The 21030-nt window shown below is 36.9% G+C and overlaps 1 protein-coding gene across 2 annotated transcripts in view; it reads right to left on the bottom strand.

Annotated features, from left to right (window-relative positions):
- HS2ST1 (heparan sulfate 2-O-sulfotransferase 1) overlaps window positions 1-21030 on the bottom strand; it is a 181829-nt gene that overhangs the window by 15354 nt on the left and 145445 nt on the right. For both annotated transcript variants that reach the window (XM_055401554.2, XM_055401555.2), the window contains exons 3-4: window positions 10234-10319; window positions 1028-1166 (exon numbers count right to left, since the gene is read on the bottom strand). In XM_055401554.2, coding sequence (XP_055257529.1) covers window positions 1028-1166; window positions 10234-10319 — 225 coding nt within the window. The remainder of the gene's footprint in view (window positions 1-1027; window positions 1167-10233; window positions 10320-21030) is intronic.

Below are 21030 nucleotides of genomic sequence, written 5' to 3'. Positions count from 1 at the left end.
TCACAGATGACCTAAGCACCATAGTAGATGTGGTATCAACAAAGGTGAATGACGTATAGTCCCTGCTTCCGAAAGTTCACAGCATTCTGGAGAAGACATATATGTAAACAAATAATTCAAGTACCACAAAATAAATATTAAAAAATAGTGACATGAATGGAGTGCTCTGGGAGCTTTGAAAAGGACATGGCTATCTGCCAGAAAAGACTTTATGAAAGAGGTTAACACTTGAGCTGGATCTTAAAGGTGGACAAAGAGTTTTCCAGAGTGAAGGAGAGACATTCGAAACACAGGGAACAAAATGTGTGCAAAAAGTATGAAGGGATTAATACATCTGGAGGAATGTGACATTTCAGGAGGCTGAGGCACTGGGCGCTTGAGGGGAGAAAATGAGGCAGGAGAGGGTGGTTGCAGGCTCTGTCAGACTGCATCTCCAATGTGTTGGGCAACCCTGTGAGCAGGGTGGTCCCAACAAAGGTGTTCCACCAAAAAAGTGACAGTCTGGTTTCTTAGGAAAGCAAATCTGGGGCTGCTCTGGAGGATTCACCTCTATTAGAAGACTCAAATCTGAACCTGCTAAGTAAGAACTCTGTTGAGCTATAATTTTCATCTTGCCTGAAAAAAATAGCTGTTTTAACAAAACAGTGTCCCCAAACAGATGAATACAAATCAGTGTCAACTCTCATCATCAAGATTTAGAGAATCAAAGTATGTATCAAATATGTCATATTCATGTACAGCTATAGTAAGTGCATAGAAAACTGTTAATAGGACTATAATAAAACAAATATTCAGCCCTGGAACAAAAGTAAAATACTTTCTAAAAGGACAAAATATACATTCCAAAATATCAACTACAAAATTTTTTATTTTTGCTTCTTCATACTTTTTTTGGTTCTTTAGAAATGTTCCACAATAAGCAAGTAATATATTCATAATCACTAATAAATTTTAAAAGCATTCACTGTTCATTGCATGGAAACCATAAACAATTATCTTTATAAAAATTCTGAAGCTAAAATACTACCTTTTTGTCTCCTTGTTTCCGTCTTCTTAATCCTGGTCTATAATCATCTCCAAATCTCAGAAAGTAATAGTAAGAAACTAGCCTCTCAATAGGATCCCTTATGACATTAATGTAAATAGGCTTTTTCTTCACTCCAAATCTGAAACAGAATAAAATTTAAATGGTGAAATCAACACTTTCATTCTGTCTGGGATGCCCTGAAATTATAAGTTTGAGGTATGAATTCTATATGGAAAAAATATGAATTAATTTAAATAGAGTATGTGGAGATTCGGAAATATTTCATGACTATTTATATTACAATAAAGTAATAAGAATTTTAAAATTACAAATGAAGATACAGGAGAGAGGGGAAAATTGAATGACAAATAATCTTAAATTTTACTAGCAAGAATTACATAAAACATTTTAATTTTATATAGCAATGAGTTCTCATTTCTGACCCACCAAACTAGGTAACTGTTATTTATGGACACAGCAGAACTCCATACACGTGTGACCATTTGAGCTTACCCTCTGTGGTGCTAATTTTAAAAACTAGATAGGAGTGAAAGACATTAGGTCTTCAGCGCTATTCATTCCTTAGGGAATGAAGAGAGTTGAAGGAACACAGAAGGTGTTTTTCTTTTGTTTATTCCACAGATTTGATCTGTCTTCATCACTTCCAGGATCCTGTCACAACTGCCCTCTTCACAGGCCTCTTGCTTAGAGTACTGCAATAATTGGTGGCTTTGTAATAATAATAGTTTTCTTGCATCTGATCTCTCTCCCTTTCAATTTACCTTCATGCCAATTCTCAACGGATATTTCCTAAAACATCATTGATTAGATCATTCTCCTTAGGAACCTGAGATACCACTCTTTATGTTGACATCAAACCCAAACTCCTTTGCTTGGTTGTTAATATCTGCTTGCCTTACGTCTTGGGTACCACCTCACTGATCTAACTTTATTTTCAACTCTCCACAAATAAGAAATCATCTATTGGTTATAATTAGGTCTACCTCTTCTACCTCCCACCGATATATCATACTTACTCCTAGTTTTCAATACGTGTCTTTACTCATTGTCTTCCTTAACTAGAATGCCATCTGCATTTCCCTATTCTTTTTATTAATTCATTCATTCAAAAAAAATACTTTTCTGTGTATCTAATACATGCCAGGAACTATTTTAATATTAGGAAAACAATAATGGAAAAAAAACACAAAATTCCTCGTCATGCCAAAGTTAACATTCTACTTGGGAGAAACAGATGTAAACTAATAAATAAGTATATATCTTAATGGTAAAAATACTAAGGAGAGGAATGATGCAGTGAAAGAGAACAGGGAGAAGGGGGGACAGTACAATTCAAACTAGGGTTTTCTAGCGAGGCAGCACTATTATTACATTTTTTAAATATTTGGCTTCCCTCACAGCTAGGTCAGTAAGAATCTGCCTGCAATGCAGGAGACCCAGGTTCGATTCTGGTTCAATCCCTGAGGCAGGATGATCCTTTGGAGAAGGAAATGGTAACACACTCCAGTATTCTTGCCTGGAGAATCCTATGGACGGAGGAGCATGGCAGGCTGCAGTTCATGGGGTTGCAAGAGCCGGACAAGACTAAACCACCACAGCACTATTATTATGTGATGAGAAGAGCGCCCCGACGATATCTGGGAGAAAGTGCTCCAGGAAGATAAGACTTCCAAGCAGGAAGGCCCTAAAGCACCTAAGAGCTGGGCATTTTTGAGAATCAACAAGGAGGTCAAAACGGCTGAGGTAGCATCAGGAAGTGGGTAATGACAGAGCATGAGAGTGGAGAGAAATGGGGGTGATGGTGGGGGAAGTGTAGACCACGTGGGCCTTGTAGGGCACTATAAGCATCAGGAGGGAGCCTGAGTCAGCAGAGAAGTGTCATGATATGGAATCTAATGTACAGCATGGTAACTGTAATCAACAATGTGTGTGTCCGTGTCCAGTCACTCAGTCATGGCCAGCTCTTTGGGACTCCATGGACTTATAACTTAAATTTCCTTTCTTACTAAAATCTTTTTTTAAAGGCACCCAAAATGCATATAGCTAACCTAACCAGTTTCACATTTCCCTTACTTTTGCCTATTACAATGTCTTACACACACACAAACATTCTATAAATATTTTATACTAAATTCTTAGGCAAATAGTGAAAAGAGACCACAGAAGAGAAAAAAGCAAGATGCCGAGATAGAACTTACTTCACTCAGCATCTGAATTATTGAAAGGTAACTGAACAGGACATTTCTAATTTACAAACAGGTTGGATTCTGTAAGAAATGCTTTGTGTGTAAAAAGGGGTCAACTCTGTTGAATTCCAGTCCTTTTTCTCACTATTAAGCCATTTGTCTAAGTCATTAAAATCTTTTGTACATATGGAAATGCCGAAAACTACAGAGAACTTTAGAGTCTCTTGATGAAAGTGAAAGAGGAGGGTGAAAAAATTGGCTTAAAACTCAACATTCAAAAAACTAAGATCATGGCATCTGGTCCCATCACTTCATGCAAATAGATGGGGAAACAATTGAAACAGTGACAGACTTTATTTTCTTGGGCTCCAAAATCACTGCAGATGGTGACTGCAGCCATGAAAATTAAAAGATGCTTGCTCCTTGGAAGCTATGATCAACCTAGACAGTATATTAAAAAGCAGACATTACTTTGCCAACAAAGGTCCATCTAGTCAAAGTTACAGTTTTTCCAGTATTCATGTATGGATGTGAGAGTTGGACTATAAAGAAAACTGAGCATCGAAGAACTGATGCTTTTGAACTATGGTGTTGGAGAATACTCTTAAGAGTCCCTTGGACTGCAAGGAGATCAAACCAGTCAATCCTAAAGGAAATCAGTCTCAAATATTCACTGGAAGGACTGATGCTGAAGCTGAAACTCCAATACTTTGGCCACTGGATGCAAAGAACTGACTGATGTGAAAAGACCCTGACACTGGGAAAGATTGAAGGTGGGAGGAAAAGGGGATGAGAGAGGATGAGATAGTTGGATGGCATTACCGACTTGATGGAAATGAGTTTAAGCAAGCTCTGGGAGTTGGCGATAGACAGGGAAGCCTGGTACGCTGCAGTCCATGGGGTTGCAAAGAGCTGGACCTGACTGAGTGACTGAATTGGACTGAACAGAGAACTTTTTGGTAAAACATTATTCTGTTAAATTTGTGAGTTGGTTGATCAGAGATTGGGGTATATTTTTTCAATGAGCAACTCATAAACCTATAAAATCAACAATGCAGTAAAATTTTTCTCACAATTTTTAGAAGAGGAAACAGTATTGTTGCAAATGTTATTGCATTGTCAAATTAGGTATCAGAGTAGAAGCTCCATAAGGGCAGAAGACTTCTCCCTGGTTCATAGCTTTATCATTACTGTTTAGCATGATGTCAGACAGGTGTTGGATATTAGAATTAGGTTGAATGAGCTGTTGTGAATTGGCTACTTACAAAGGCCTTTCTGTGGAACAGTGTACTCACTAGTGAGAAGAGGGTTGGGAGGTATTAGGGATAAATACCTGCTACCTTAACTGGGAGAGCCAAGAGTCTTGTAACAGGAAAGGGCAGGACAGTGGGGCAATGACTCCACTCTTAGATTGTGAGATTCCCTGGGCACCTCCTTTATCATCTCTATTATTAGCCACTGATCCACCTGAGCTATCCCCTGGGAATTACCTCCTCCTAGAATATCTCCTACCAATGCCTCCTCTTTTCTCCTAGTCCCTGAAATGGGGAACAGATGGTGATTCTTACCAAGCAGAAGTGAAAGAGGGATATGGCATTTGACAAAACTCTTCTTGCTGTCTGGGAAATGACTTTCTGGGGCATGGTTTTAGGTGGCATTTATCTGTGTGAAACATAATTTTAATGAGATAATCTATGTGAACTTATTCTGAAAATGGATAAGAGTTATTATTTATAAGTCAGAGTATGGGCATGTAGACATGGAAGCAAAGAATTATAACTGAAAATAGGCATGATAAAACAGCACTGGACCATTCAGCTCAACTAGTTAGGAAACAAGCATCCTCTTTACTTTGTACGTTTAAGTCTTTGGCCAACCAGGTAGTTTTATACCAGTGGAAAAATACGTTCTGTAGTTGTAGACTCAGCTTTAACCCTGGCCAGTCATCTGAGCAATTCCTCAGGAGGGCTCAGACGGAAAAGTAGAAAACTCATCTTCACTCCTGGAAACTAAACTATCATTGACCCATTAGAACGCAAACTTTCCAGGAAGAGAAGAACATATTTCATAAGAATCTGTCATGTTAAATGATGATCAAAAGGGAAAAAATATAATCTGAGTAGCAAGTTGGTAAGAAACCTTATTCTTGCTGTATTAGCATACATGGTATAACAATTAGGAAGACAAACCAGGAACATTTCTTTATACCCACACTCTGTATAGCCTGGACAGATGAATGAACATCAAGAATAGTTAAAAGAAGAAGTGCACACTCAGAACATTTGAAAGGAACCTTGACAACTAGAAGATGATGAAGCTGAAGGAGGGCTGAAGTCTTCATGAAGTTATTACACTTTGAGATTTCTGCTTCACACTAGATTTAACATTTCAAGTGAAGTAGTAGTCTCACACAAGGGACACTGATACACAGTTGATCTGCAGTTAGATGAATTCGCAGATGTGGAAACTGTAAATAACAAGGGAGGACTGTACACATTTATTCTGGGCTCTATCCCCAAAGCATTCACAGTGGAAAGCATTCACAGAAACCTCCAAAATCTGCTATAGTAAATTCCCATTGTCTTGTTTCAAAAATAGTGAATAATCTGTTGGTATTTATTGGTCCCACTGACAATGATATGAAGAACAAAAGATTTTTTAAATAACTATTTCTTGAAATGAGCATTCATCTATTAGAATGGCACAGTTTTTTTTAAAATAGGAGGGGTGGTCTAACACTACTAAATGCTAGTGAGGATACACAGCAAAATAATAAAGTCACTGGGAAAACTGCTTAGCAGTGTCTTAACAATCTAGCAAGCTCACTTCTAGGTTTTAGGCAAGAGAAATGAAGACACTGTGTCCAGACAAAACCTGTATGCAAATGTTCTGGCAACTTTACTCATAATCACCAAAAGCTGGGAAAAAACCCAAGTATCCAGAAACTGGTGGGTGGACAGAAATTGTTCTGCCTCCATCCTTACTCCTCAGTAAGGAACTAACCACTGACACATGCACCCAACTGGATGAGAATCAAAAGCAGTACACTAAGAAGCCATTCAAAAAGACTTGGTGCCTGACTAGATCCATGTGGCAAAGAAAAGGGTGATTCAAAATGACTCTAAAGTTTCTTCTTTGCATCCTTTGATAAATAAAAATGGGTAAATTTCTCAAATGACAATATTGGAGGCAAAGACGGAATCTTGAGCAATGCCTGATTAGGAGCTGGGAATAAGAAGGGTCAGCACAAACTCAAAAAGGGAGAAGAAAACACCAGTAAGACATCACAGTAACTGAAAAAAGTTAGAGTTTTAAGGGACTGGCTAACATGGCTCTGTGTGAGTCACAAACTAACTGCTTCATACTACACTTTAATACTCACAACCACCCATAAAGTAATTATCCTCATTTCACAAACGGGAAACTGAAGATCTAAAGTCATGTGTCTGAGACTGCTGAGCTGGGAAGGAACTGAGGGAGATTTAACTGCAGATCTGACTACAGGGTCACAAAGAGTTAGACACAACTGAAGTGACTTGGCGCGGCACGGCTGACCTGAGAGATTCCTTCTTAGCATCTACAGGATCGATGTCACAGAAAGAGCTAGTAATACAAGAGCAATAAAAAGGCAACTCTCACATATTACTTAGAATGATTAAAATAATTTTTAAAATGTTTCTACAGTGTTGTGACAACTTTGCTAAAAGATGTAGAAAGTGGTACAAACTTCAACCGGTTCAGCAGAGAAATACAAGGTAAAAGGGACAACTGCACTGAATCTACATATTATAAACTTCAGCCTAAAATACTAACACTTTATTACCCTCTAGTGAAGCATTTAATTATTTCTTTCTTATCCTGACATACCTGCTTCTTTACTGATTCATCTCAGTTGTTGTGAAAAAGACAACTGGGGTGATACAGTGAAACCAAAATGGTGATGACAGCCCATACTCATTCCTGGGGATGACCAACAAAGGCAGTACACACCTCACATGGGCCTGAATAAAACTGACTGCTGTATTTAAAAAATTTCCAAATATCTTTCTAAGCCTGGATGATGATGTATGACCCTAGGTAGCTAGATCATTAAAAAAAAAAAAATTCTCAGCAGTGTCTGATCAAAACCAGCATTAGTTTCAGCTGGACATTATTTTGATAAAGGAAAATATTCTGAAAAAGGCTTCTGAAAGATGTTCAAATATTTTTCTTTGTAAAATATGAATAAAATCAAAGTGGGAGTAGTAGACACTGCTGATAAATGAGTGGTATGAATTTTAAATGGAGACTAATCTGAATATTTTCACTGTTTATAATGAACCAAAATGAACTGATAATTATAGGGAAAAAAAGGGGCTTCAGTGAACTCACTGAGAATAAGAACTGCAACTTGTTCAAGTTTATACTGCCTGTATGTAACCTAGGACATTTTGAAAATGTCTTAACCTATACAATCTTCTTTCCACTGGAAAATTTCTAAATTTGTAATTATTTTACATTATTTTAAAATTGTTTGTCCACCAATTAAAAACAGTAATTAAACACTAAATAGAAAAATGGAAAGAAGAACTAGGAAATGTTCTTAAAAATATAAGAATAGGGTTAAGACAAAAATGGAATGGGATAAGGTTAAGACAAGACAGGACAAGAACGCAACTATAACAAGAAGATATTTTTGTTCTTATTCTAAAGTTCTAAACAAAACCAGATAAACATAACCAAAATATAGCTTGAGCAGATATGGGTTTACAAATAAAATGTGTGCTTCTTGTGATCAGTCTAAATTAGAAAGCACTTTTCAATTTTATTTGTCCATCTTACTCCTTAGGTTTCCTGGGTTTGTACTCTTTTTAGTGTTTCTGCTAAGGTAATTGAAAAGCTATGTGATTAAATATTTCTTTCATCGAATCTGACCATTTTTTTCTTGAAGGCAAGTATTTTAACGGACTCCACAAGGTACTACACCAGTCAAGAATACGTTTTAAAGAATAAAGTATTTTAAAAACTGGTGAGGTGATGTTTCTTTCCCCTCTTCCTTACTTGTAGAGAGTATGACAGTCAAACTAAAATCCATTTTAAAAGATACTAGTGAATCTAAAATAGTTTGTGACTATATACATCAAAATACATTTTCTCTAGTTGATTTTTTAAGGTAAATTTGTTTAAAATCTTGTAAAGGTCTATCAAAATTTTTCACAATACTTTTTGCTTCCAATAAAATGAAACATATTATGAAAATATTCGAATCCTTAAACATTCATGTCAGTATTTAATACATGAGATTAATCTTTTCAAGAACTTTGTATTTTTTCAACTGTAAGAACCCTAGCATACACCAGAGCTTCATTCTAAGTATAAGACTTTTGCCAAAAGCAAAAGCACTCAATATTATTTTAATAATGAAAACTTCAAGTATGAAACCAAGCTATGTGTGGAAAAAAAAATAAATCATTTAGGTAAAAGGGTAACAAACATTCAAGTGAAGGATAATGCAGCCCTGAGGGAAAATATGCATATGAATGAAGTTTATGAAATTGGTGCAGTGCCTCTGCAAAGAAAAATAATTAGTTTATTTTAAAGCTGCCTATAAAATGTTTTCAATATTGCTGTATGAATTATTTATAGAAAAATGTACATCTAACTTTAAAGCTAATATTTTACTGAAAGATCCTGAGTGCTGTGGGAGGAACTAGAAACAAGAATATACTGTTTCATGTATGTAACATTTGGGAGATTCCTTTTAATTACTTGCTTTCCAAAAATGTTAAGATTTATTATCAATGTGAATCCACAATATTTCATTCAACTGTTTTTCTTTTCAAATTTGAAAAGTTGAAATGATAGCGGGACATCAATTTAACTTTTGGATTTTACACAGAATGCTCTTTGAAGTTGTCAAATACAAGGGCATATATTACTCTGAAGTCATGACTGCTAAAGAAATGACTGACCAAACGCATCTAAGATTAAATAATTTAAAAATAGGGGACTTCCCTGGCAGTCCAGTGGCTACGACTTTGCCTACCAATATGGGTTCAATCCCTGATCAGGAAAGTAAGATTCCATGTGCCTCGCAGCCAAAAAAGTAAAACAGATGCAATACTCTAACAAGTTCAATAAAGACTTTAAAAATGGTCCACATAACAAAAAATAATATTTAAAAACATATTTTTAATGTCTTTGAAATTAGTTTTATTAGGGAAAAAATTTGCATTTGAGGTTTTACAACAATAATATTCTATGTGCTATAAAAAATGTTTAAATAGATTCACCAAACTACACATATTTAGAATATTCCTTTTAATCAGTCTTCTGATTAGTACTTAATGTGGCACAAACTCTAGGGGGAGGCATACAGTGCTCGGATACTGTACAAAGGCCTATACTTTATTGACTTTTCTTGAAAGAATTATGACAGGAATACCTTGATCCTATGCCTCCCCCAAAACATGGAAAATGAGAGTTATTTATGTCCAGTTTCAGGCAAATCACTATAAAGAAATATCACTTTTAAAAAAGTCTTTTTATATTTCAATTGTAAAGCTAAAACAAGGTAGCCAAAGGGGAAGTGTGTCTTGGCTGAGAAGCAGACACTTCAGGTTATCAGTAACAGAGTAATGGCTTCTTTGCTTTCTCTGTTCTTAGTCAATGATGTGGTAAGTCATAATTCGACTGGCTTCTAGGTTAAAATTTGGAACGCTCCTAAAATAGTGTTATTTGACTGCACATGAAGCAGAAACATAATGATAAATAACTTTAAAGGGCATTACCTAAATTTATCTACCTTAAATTTCTAAAATTAATATGACAATAATCAATTTATGAACACTAGAGGGCAGTAAAACATTAGAAGGTATATTTAAATTACATATCTAAAGTGGCAAACACAAACCAGTACTTTTTAAAAAATCAAAATCACAATTATTTAATAACTTTATCCCTTTTTAGGTTGCTAAAGTACAAAGCATTCTTTTGTGTATAATTTTGGGTATAACTTACTTTGCAAAATCCAAATAAGAAATGTGCCCATGATAAAACCCTGGTTTCATCTCTTTCCAGGAAGTTATATTCTTTACAAAGCGCACCTAAAAAAGAAGAACATACTCATTACTTAAGTACAATTTAAAGAAAATAAAATTTGGTGATAGCAAAATGCTTTTCATTTAGGCATTTAAAACTGATCACACCACTTTGACAATTACAGAGCTTGAAATATAGGCTTCAACTAAGAAAAGCATAGTGTGACCTGTAATTACTAATGCATCATAGAGAAGCTACTGTCACCACTCTTAGAAAAGAGTGAAAGAGGATCTTGAAAACAAAATTGCACAATGCAACCATTTACAATACTGTACAGTGAGTACATTTATATGGGGGGGGGAGGGTAAACAAACACACAAACTGGAGCAGGTAGCAATTCAATGGGGATAGTCTATGCAAATCTCTTCTTCCTAGAGACTTGTTATTCATAAAAATTCACATTTATTAATGACTAACAAATAAAACAAATATCAACTAATCCTAAAACCAAATGAGTGAAGAAGAGATGAGTATCAGAAGACTTTAATCCACTAAGAGCAGATATCATATGGTTGAGCAGATATCATTAACTTGTTGATAAAAAAACTAAAAGGTAAATTTTTAAAAATATCTAAATATTACTATTTTAATCTACTAGAATTAAAAGTATACAAAAGATTAGTTAATACACCAATTTAAGTATAAATATAAAAGTTTCAAGAACTGGTTAATACAGAACTTGATAAACCAGCTACAAAACAGTGATACGTAATTCTTCAAAGAAAAATAATATAAATTTCTGATAATCAAATCTCTGCATGATCAACAGCAAGTGGTTAAGAATCTCTTCTGGAGACTAGAGACAGTGTGGGGATGGCTGAAGGGTGGGGGCCCACCACCCTACACTGCAGGGAAAGCACCTATAAGCTGTGGCCTCAGCCCCTAACACAGAACTGTCAACCGCATACTGCTGCCAATTTACCAACTCTTCACCTACAGTTTACAACATGGTGATATTCTGGAGCACTTCTTACCAGGTTAGTCAATAAATTTATAGCAATGAATGATGGCTCCTGGATAAGGCCATTGGTAGGAACAGAGTAGGGAAACAGTGCAGAAGCAGCCTTATGTCGGAGGATGTGAACTAAGGAAAAATGGAAGATTCTGGAAGTACGATTTATAACTCAATTTATAACTCAAATACTAAGAAAAACAATGGAGTTTTTGGAGGGGAAATGAAAAGAACCTTATGTTATTATTTTACACATACACACACATTATTAAAATCTGAAAATTTTATGTTGTGTTAGAGAATACACAATTATATTTCAGCAGATAGTTACAATTTGTCCCCACCAAAACGAACGAGCCAAATAAACATGTGATTTGAGATTTCAGGTTCTTTCCTATTTGTTCTTCAATACATCAAATAGAATAAAAATATCAAATGGCAAATGAAAAAGAAATAGAAAATAAAATACTACTTAATCCATAAACTGAATCCTTAAAAAAGTTTAATGTTGAATACGAAAAATCCTTATAATTTCTACTTAATGGTAAATTATACAAGCTGTTGATTCTGTGAAAATCATTTTCAGTATTTCAGTCCCAAATGAGGAAGAAATACAAGGCAAAGAGAATAGAAAAGGGAGACGGTGGTTCAAGGGTGCTTAAGACACTTACAGCTGAGTTCTTCAGAAGCTAAGATTTAAATGGATGTGATGGTATAAGAGGGAAATGAAAGGGAATGACAGATTGAAACCTGAGAAAACAGTGTTATATAAGGCAAATGTTAGAGGATCATAGTACACTGTGATGAAAGACAGGTATAAACTTCAAGTGTCCTTTTTCCCTCCATCCTTCCAAAGGATGGTCAAGATCAAACTAAATTCTCCTAAAGACACACTCCATCTGCTGTGTGTCCTGAAATGTGAGGTGAAGAGCCCTGGAAGCTGGATGTGATCTGGACTGCTACTGTGCTTCCCAAACTCAGTGTGCAAATGAATCATGTGGGGCTCTTGTTAAAATGCAGATTCTGACTCAGCAGGTCTGGAGTGGGGCCCAAGATTCTGCACTTCTAACAAGTTTTCACAGCATGGCCAGGTCAGTGGGTGACACTGAGGAGCAAGCCTTCAGCATGTGTGGACCCAGGACTTAGCTCTTGGTTTTATAAACATGAAGTTCCTTCTGTAGTGCCTGCAAAGGAGGCCTGAAGTTTATAGAGGCTCTTTAGCAAGGATATACTCTCTCAGTTACTGCTTTCATGATATGGAGAAAAAAAAAAAAGTATACTGAACTAAAACAGTAGTTTAAAGGTTATCACATACATAGATAATACACACACACACTGAACTAAAACAATGGTTTAAAGGTTATCACATATATAGATAATACACACACACACACACACACACACACACACACACACACGCTACCACAACATATAAAACAGAATGGGGGGTGGGAGCATAATGCCCCCGCCTACTCAGTCTCCTCCATCTGCCCACACAGTGATGCCTGAAGCACTCTGGAACCAAAGCATTCCAAGAAACACAGAAAGTAATAAAATAAGTAAAAGGGTTGTGCCTCCACTGGACTCAGGGAAGTTTGGTGAAGGCGGAACAGAACAAGGCATGAAGCATCCACTGCTGTCACCGATCGCAAACTTTCCTGTTTGCAGAATCAGCATTTTCGAGGTAGAAGGGGCCTAGGATATCCTGTACTCTTTATGTTACAGAAACTAAACTCCAAGAACCACATACCTCAGATTTTTGGTCCAATCATCCTTCTATACCACTGGCTAATTTCTTTACTCTATTATTGTCCAATTTAAACAAGGTGGGGGGGGGACCAGAAGACTTGAAAGAGGAGCGGACAGATATCTTTGACATCATAATACTGATCAACAGACTTGGACACTGAGAATTTCAGGTTCTGTCCAATGCTCAGGAAATCCCTGAGATCCAGACATTCAAACCTCCAAAATCTCAAAGCTCTATTGATATCTCTCTCAACTGTTTATTTTCCTGCTTACATTCATTATAATCTCAACTTCCAACCTACCCTGTACACTATCTCTTGTATTGAATAACCATTTTTCGACAATGGCCGCTGACTTATTCTTGCCTTTTTATTGTCCTGGGTAACCGCAAGGGTTGCTGAACAAAACTAAGAGACCCAATCTAAAGGTAGGACTTTGAATCTTATTATACTGAATACATTCTGAGGCATATTCAGGTACATTACTATATTTTCTACAGTCTTTTTTTTTTTTTGGCCATGTTGCACAGTATGTGGGATCTTAGTTCCTAACTAGGGATTGAACCCGTGCCCCCTGCATTGGCAGCACAGACCATCTGGGAATTCCCTATTCTCTATTACTGCTAGACTCCAAACACACTGAATCTTTCCCTAATCTCCAGCTAAGAGAATACTGAAAGCTACAAACTTAATATATCAGTTCAGTTCAGTTGCGCAGTCGTGTCTGACTCTTTGCAACCCCATGATTCAATCGCAGCACGCCAGGCCTCCCTGTCCATCACCAACTCCCGGAGTTCACTCAAACTCATGTCCATCAAGTCAGTAATGCCATCCAGCCATCTCATTCTCTGTCGTCCCCTTCTCCTCCTGCCCCCAATCCCTCCCAGCATCAGAGTCTTCTCCAATGAGTCAACTCTTCGCATGAAGTGGCCAAAGTATTGGAGTTTCAGCTTTAGCGTCAGTCCTTCCAGTGAACACCCAGGATTGATCTCCTTGAGAATGAACTGGTTGGATCTCCTTGCAGCCCAAGGGATTCTCAAGAGTCTTCTCCAACACCACAGTTCAAAAGCATCAATTCTTCGGCGATCAGCTTTCTTCACAGTCCAACTTTCACATCCATACATGACCACTGGAAAAACCATAGCCTTGACTAGACGGACCTTTGTTCGCAAAGTAATGTCTCTGCTTTTTAATATGCTACCTAGGTTGGTCATAACTTTCCTTTCAACGAGTAAGCGTCTTTAATTTCATGGCTGCAGTCACCATCTGCAGTGATTTTGGAGCCCAAAAATATAAAGTCTGACACTGTCCACTGTTTCCCCATCTATTTCCCATGAAGTGATGGGACCAGATGCCATGATCTTAGTTTTCTGAATGTTGAGTAAGCCAACTTTTCATTCTCCTCTTTCACTTTCATCAAGAAATGTGTATGTATTTTTTTTTCTTTCATCTAATCAACATTTAACTAAGGCAATCTGTTAAAATCTCATTAATAAAGCTGTGGCTGATTGCAATAAATCAAAAGATGCTGAGCTGAGATTTACCTTCCCTTCACAGGGAAGCAAAAAGTGCTAAGTAAACAAATACTGTCAATAAGGTTAAAGTGGTGGTTCACACTAATCTGTAGAAAACTCTGAGCATTTAGAAGTGTCATTTATATATGACTGAAATTCTACACCATCCTAATCTCCTCTTCAAAAGTAATCTCCCAGGACATAAAAACCTAATTAATGCCCTTTGAAGAACATAAGTTTTCCTTTCAAAGTATTAATTTAGCCACATTTAATTTTTATCCTCTGAGATCTCTAGAATTTTCCCTGCCTCCCATGGGTCACATTCGCTTATGCCCTTTCATCAGTCTAGCTGCAGTCCCTGCCCTGTCCTTTTCTGTGTTGTCGTCTCTTCTCTACCACTTGCCTTTCAGTTTTTCTTCTGGTTTTCCTCTACAGTGGAGCATTCTGCCCAAGACTGTGAGATAAAGCTCTGGGAGAGAGAAGGGTAAAGGGAGATGAAGACCAGGTGAGCAAGCTTCTACTCAAGTTAATTTTATGGATTCTTACTGACTACAATACTTCGCACTAATGAAAGATAAAGAGAGGGGCAAAAAGGAGCAAAACTTATAGTATTAAATGAAGCTGAGTCTGAAGACACTGAAAACTCTTGGGGAAAAGAAAGTCACCACAGCGACTTTATTCAAAGAGAATTCCATACTCTGACTGCAAAAGGCTATCAAGAAGATGTTTCAGAAATAGTAGTTAGATATAACACAGGAAAAAAAAAAGGTGTTTTTATGGCTAGCCTAAACTGTGATTTTTGTCAGATTTTATAACTCAAGCAGAGTTAGGCTAGCAAGTAATCAGAAGAGGCCTTTAGGGAAAACACAAGCAATGTAGGCAGTGGTGTTGTGATTTATTTGCTAGTTGAACCAGAATTGAACCAGTGCAATAGGAAAACCTGAGAAAGCACCCTTTCACTAACACTATATCTAGATTTATATTCTTAATAAGAATAATCTCAACATTATGACTAAATGTGATCACAAAAGAACTTGTTTTCACTATCTAAAAGTAGGAATGTCATCCTGAACATCCTGGTCAAATTCCAACTTTGTAATTACTACCTACTGAGTGAACATTACTATTAACCTGGGTAATTATATATACCAAACTCCTACTCATGCATATACTTAAAATAAACATTCACTGTACAGCCGTGAGTAGTTTTATGAGACTAAATTGGAGACTAAGTTTTCTATGCAAAGAGAAAAAATGAGTAATAATTGGATACCATATAAGAAAGGTTCAGCAGCAAAAGAACATAATATACTATCTTCACTAATGCACAGAACTGTGTTGTTCAATCCTACTACTATCAATCAGAGGCACTCCTTCTGCCAGTATTTACCATCATGGCATCAAGCTCAGCTAAGAATTACCTTCAGAACCTAAGCAGGTTCATTTGTTCATTCATTCATTCAACAAAAAATTTACGGAGTATCTACTATGTATCTACAATATATACAATACGATACGGAGAATCTACAATAGAATGGGAAAGACTAGAGATCTCTTCAAGAAAATCAGAGAGACCAAGGGAACATTTCATGCAAAGATGGGCACAATAAAGGAGAGAAATGGTATGGACCTAACAGAAGTAGAAGATATTAAGAAAAGGTGGCAAGAATACACAGAAGAACTACACAAGAAAGATATTCACCACCCAGATAATCACGATAGTATGATCACTCACCTAGAGCCAGACATCCTGGAATGTGAAGTCAATAGGAAGCATCACTACAAACAAAGCTAGTGGAGGTGATGGAATTCCAGTTGAAGTATTTCAAATCCTAAAAGATGATGTTATGAAAGTGCTGCACTCAATATGCCAGCAAATTTGGAAAACTCAGCAGTGGCCACAGGACTGGAAAAGGTCAGTTTTCATTCCAATCCCAAAGAAAGGCAATGCCAAAGAATGCTCAAACTACCGCACAATTGCATTCATCTCACATGCTAGTAAAGCAACACTCAAAATTCTCCAAGCCAGGCTTCAACAGTACGTGAACCATGAACTTCCAGATGTTCAAGCTGGTTTTAGAAAAGGCAGAGGAACCAGAGATCAAATTGCCAATATCTGCTGGATCACCGAAAAAGCAAGAGTTCCAGAAAAACATCTATTTCTGCTTTATTGACTATGCCAAAGCCTTTGACTGTGTGGATCATAACAAACTGTGCAAAATTCTTAAAGAGATGGGAATATCAGACCACCTGACCTCCATCTTGAGAAATCTGTATGCAGGTCAGGAAGCAACAGTTAGAACTGGACATGGAACAACAGACTGGTTCCAAATAGGAAAAGGAGTACATAAAAGCTGTATGTTGTCACCCTGCTTATTTAACTTGTATGCAGAGTACATCACGAGAAACACTGGGCTGGATGAAATACAAGCTGGAATCAAGATTGCCGGGAGAAATATCAATAACCTCATGGCAGAAAACTACCTCACCACCCTTATGGCAGAAAGCAAAGAAGAACTAAAGAGCCTCTTGATGAAAACGAAAGAGAGTGAAAAAGTTGGCTTAAAGCTCAACATTCAGAAACTAAGATCATAGCATCTGGTCCCATCACTTCATGGCAAACAGATGGGGAAACAGTGGCTGACTATTTTCTTGAACTCCAAAATCACTGTAGATGGTGACTGCAACCATGAAATTAAAAGACGCTTACTCCTTGGAAGAAAAGTTGTGACCAACCTAGACAGCTTATTAAAAAGCAGAGACATTACTTTACCAACAAAGGTCCATCAAGTCAAAGTTACTGTTTTTCCAGTAGTCATGTATGGATGTGAGAGTTGGACTATAAAGAAAGCTGTGTGCCAAAGAATTGATGCTTTTGAACTGTGGTGTTGAAGACTCTTGAGAGTCTTTTGGACTGCAAGGAGATCCAACCAGTCCATCCTAGAGGAAATCAGTCCTGAACATTCATTGAAAGGATTGAAGCTAAAGCTGAAACTCCAATACTTTTGGCTACCTCTTGAGATAACAGACTCATTGGAAAAGACCCTGATGCTGGGAAAGACTAAAGGAAGAAGGAGAAGGTGACGCCAGAGGATAAGATGGTTGGATGGCATCACCAACTCAATGGACATGAGTTTGAGTAAACTCTGGGAGTTGGTGATGGACAGGGAGGCCTGGCATGCTGCAGTCCACAGGGTCGCAAAGAGTCAGACACGACTGAGTGACTGAACTGAACTATCTTAGGTACGGTTCTAAGCCCAGGGATACAAAGTGAACAAGACATACAAGGTCCCTGCCCTTAAGAAACTTAAAATTATAATAGAGAAAATGACAGACAGTAAATAAATAAGTAATAGGAAAGATAGTGAAAGAATAATGGTACCCAGTAACCTGGAAGAAGTATTTAATAAATAGGATGGCCAACTAAGGCTTTGCTATGAGGATGTCAATAAGCTGAAACCTTAATGGATAATATAAAGCCAACTGTGACGCCAGGAGAAGTGCATTCTAAGACGAAATATTAAGTACAGAGGCCCTGAGGCAGTAAAGGCTTGGTGCATTCAATGAATCAAAAGTTCAGTGTGGCCATCAAATAAAAAGTTGAAGCAATGGCCAATGCGCAAGGGTCTGATCAAGAAGGAGGACCTGTTGACCCCGATAAGGAATTTAGATTTTGTTGGGGATGTAGGAATGCTAATTTACAGGTAAGTAACTCACCATCCTGGGAAGATTATAATACGCATCTTGTATGATTCCATCACCCCACTGAAAATCATGTTCTAGATCTTTGCTATTCAAACTGTGGGTCAAGGACCAGAAGTTATCAGTTTTGGCATTAATAGGAAGCTTCTCAGAAATTCAAGTATCAGGCTTTATCTCAGTCCTTCTGAATCAAAAACTGTACTTCAACTGATGTTCAGTATACACATTCTAAGTTGAGAAGCATTCACCTAAAGTGTTGTTCTGAAAAATCAGTATTTGCAACTATTAATATCAAACCATATGCTTTAATGAAAATAGCCAGAAGTTGGTTTAACAGTAAATTAAAAAATATATATATTATACTGTCCTGTAAGAGAATACAAATTCTAGATAATTCCAGAAAGGGGTTAAATATGATCAGACCACATCAGATCAGAGATTTATTTATCTCAAATAAATATATGAGAGTAGAAAAGAATAAAGAAGAATCATAAAAGATGATGCCATTTAAATCTATTTGACATAGTTACTTTAAAGACAAGATGTTCCGTAATATAAAGATACTTTTGTGTACTAGAGTCAACTTCATTTTCCAACTAGAGGAGCGGATTACCTGTCTCCTGCTGATTCCTGTCTATTCACAGAGTAAAGCCCATCTCAAAAACATAACCCACACGACTGAGTCTACCTTATACTTATCACTTAAGTCCTTTCGTGCCTTATATTCTCAAATGATTACCTCCTAATCTCCTTGTTCTAACTGTTCCTCTTATTTTATCCCGACTTCTTAATTCTGAAAAATTCTTACTAAACCCCAGGAAAATTGAAAGAACAGTAGCCAATATTTGTACATTCTTCACCAAGAGTCATTTAACATTTTGCCACTTCTGTTTAACTCTTTCTTTCCTCCCCTCTCTCTATGCACACACACACTTAATTTTTTTCTGAACAAAAGTAGCAGACATTTTTGTTCAAGGATCCAATCACGGGTCATGAATTACATTTGGTTTTCACGCCTCCTTAGTCTCCTCTAGTCCATGACTCCGCCCCCCCCCCCCACCTTTTTTGGTTGTTATGACATTGACAGTAATAGTTCAGGACAGTTGTCCTAGATATATACGTTCTATATAACATTCTACAATATGGATTTGCTTGTTTTCTCAGGATGAGGTCCAAGTTAAACATTTTGGTTATACATTTTGGTGAGAACACAACTTGATGTTTTCCTTGAATAGGTCTCATAGTTCCTGCAACTATGTTTTATTTTTCCTAGTAAATTATAAATAAGCTCTTTGAAATACGTAGCCTTGTTTTTCATTTCTTTGGTAATTCCCCAAGGAATGTAGCATAATCTCAGTATACATTACATGCCCAATAAAGGAAAACTTGAAAGTAGAGTTGAGAACTGTGTCTAAGAATATGCATAACTGTTACACAGGGAATGTTTTTATATCAGACCAGAATATTCTGTTTTTACCTCTAAGATTTTTGATAAGAATGATTAAGCAGATAAAATGTTTAGCACAGTCTCCCATATGAAAATGAATCTAGGAAAGAGCTGGGGATATTAAAGGCAGGTATTAAGCAGACTGGACTGCTGAGGTTGGAAGATCAGAGAACAGAGGGCATGATCATCTACTATATCCCTATATATTTTTACGAGTAAATTGGGCTTTAAATATAGAAGATCAGGACAACAGCACATTTAATAAAAACCTCATTTTTTGAGTCTCACTTGAGTTAGATACTGATTAGAAACTATTTCTCAGAGAAGAAAGAAGAGCAAAATAGGTCATTTATTAATTCTTATTTAAATAATAGGGTAGCTCACAAGGACAATAAAAATATGGTATTAAAATCAAGTATTATACAAGATTTTCAGGAAATATTTTTGAAATTATTTTCAAGGCATCTAGTATAATTCAAAAGTTTACATTTAGAGGAAGCTTATACTAGGTTGAAAGTAAAATTAAAATGCTATCTAATATGTCATGCAAAGGGAAAGGAAATAGCACCTATGACTTGTTTGAAGAACTATTTCTATTCAGAAGAAAAGATTAGTTAAAAAAAAAGTTAGATACGGTGTATTAGAGAACATTTTGTATGTTAAGCCACCCCTACCTAATTAATTACAGATACTGAACTACCAGCTGACATTTTGAAGTATGTCAGCTGGTGATTAAGGCTATTCTTCCACTTTGTCCCCCACAAATACATTTTAAGTGTTGTTCATTATGTAACCCAGTTCGCTTTAAGATAGTGTCTATGCATCTCTTTTGTTGCATAAACACATAGACACACACACACACACACACACCCGACAAGCTATTGAAAGGAAAACAGAAGTTTTATCTCATCTAAATGCAATTGGCAATGGCAAGCCACTCCAGTACTCTTGCCTAGAAAATTCCATGGATGGAGGAGCCTGGTAGGCTGCAGTCTGTGGGGTCGCTAAGGGTCGGACACGACTTAGCGACTTCACTTTCACGCATTGGAGAAGGAAATGGCAACCCACTCCAGTGTTCTTGCCTGGAGAATCCCAGGGAAGGGGGAGCCTGGTGGGCTTCCGTCTATGGAGTCACACAGAGTCGGACACGACTGAAGTGACTTAGCAGCAGCAAATGCAATTGGAAAAATGTACCAGTACATGATGCCTATGAATGTCTTATGTGGTGCGCTTTGGCAGATTTATATTTCATGGGCCAGGGTTGGGGGGAAGGTCTAAGTCATTATCAGATATATCATAGCTACAAGACAACTTTCTAACACTGGACACATAATAATTCTAAAAATTTGAACA

Source organism: Moschus berezovskii, chromosome 4 (genome assembly GCF_049115385.1).
Source record: "Moschus berezovskii isolate FMDL1 chromosome 4, NW_MosBer_1.0, whole genome shotgun sequence".
In the NCBI taxonomy this organism is placed as follows: domain Eukaryota; kingdom Metazoa; phylum Chordata; class Mammalia; order Artiodactyla; family Moschidae; genus Moschus; species Moschus berezovskii.
This window is presented reverse-complemented; position numbering and strand designations above follow the sequence as displayed.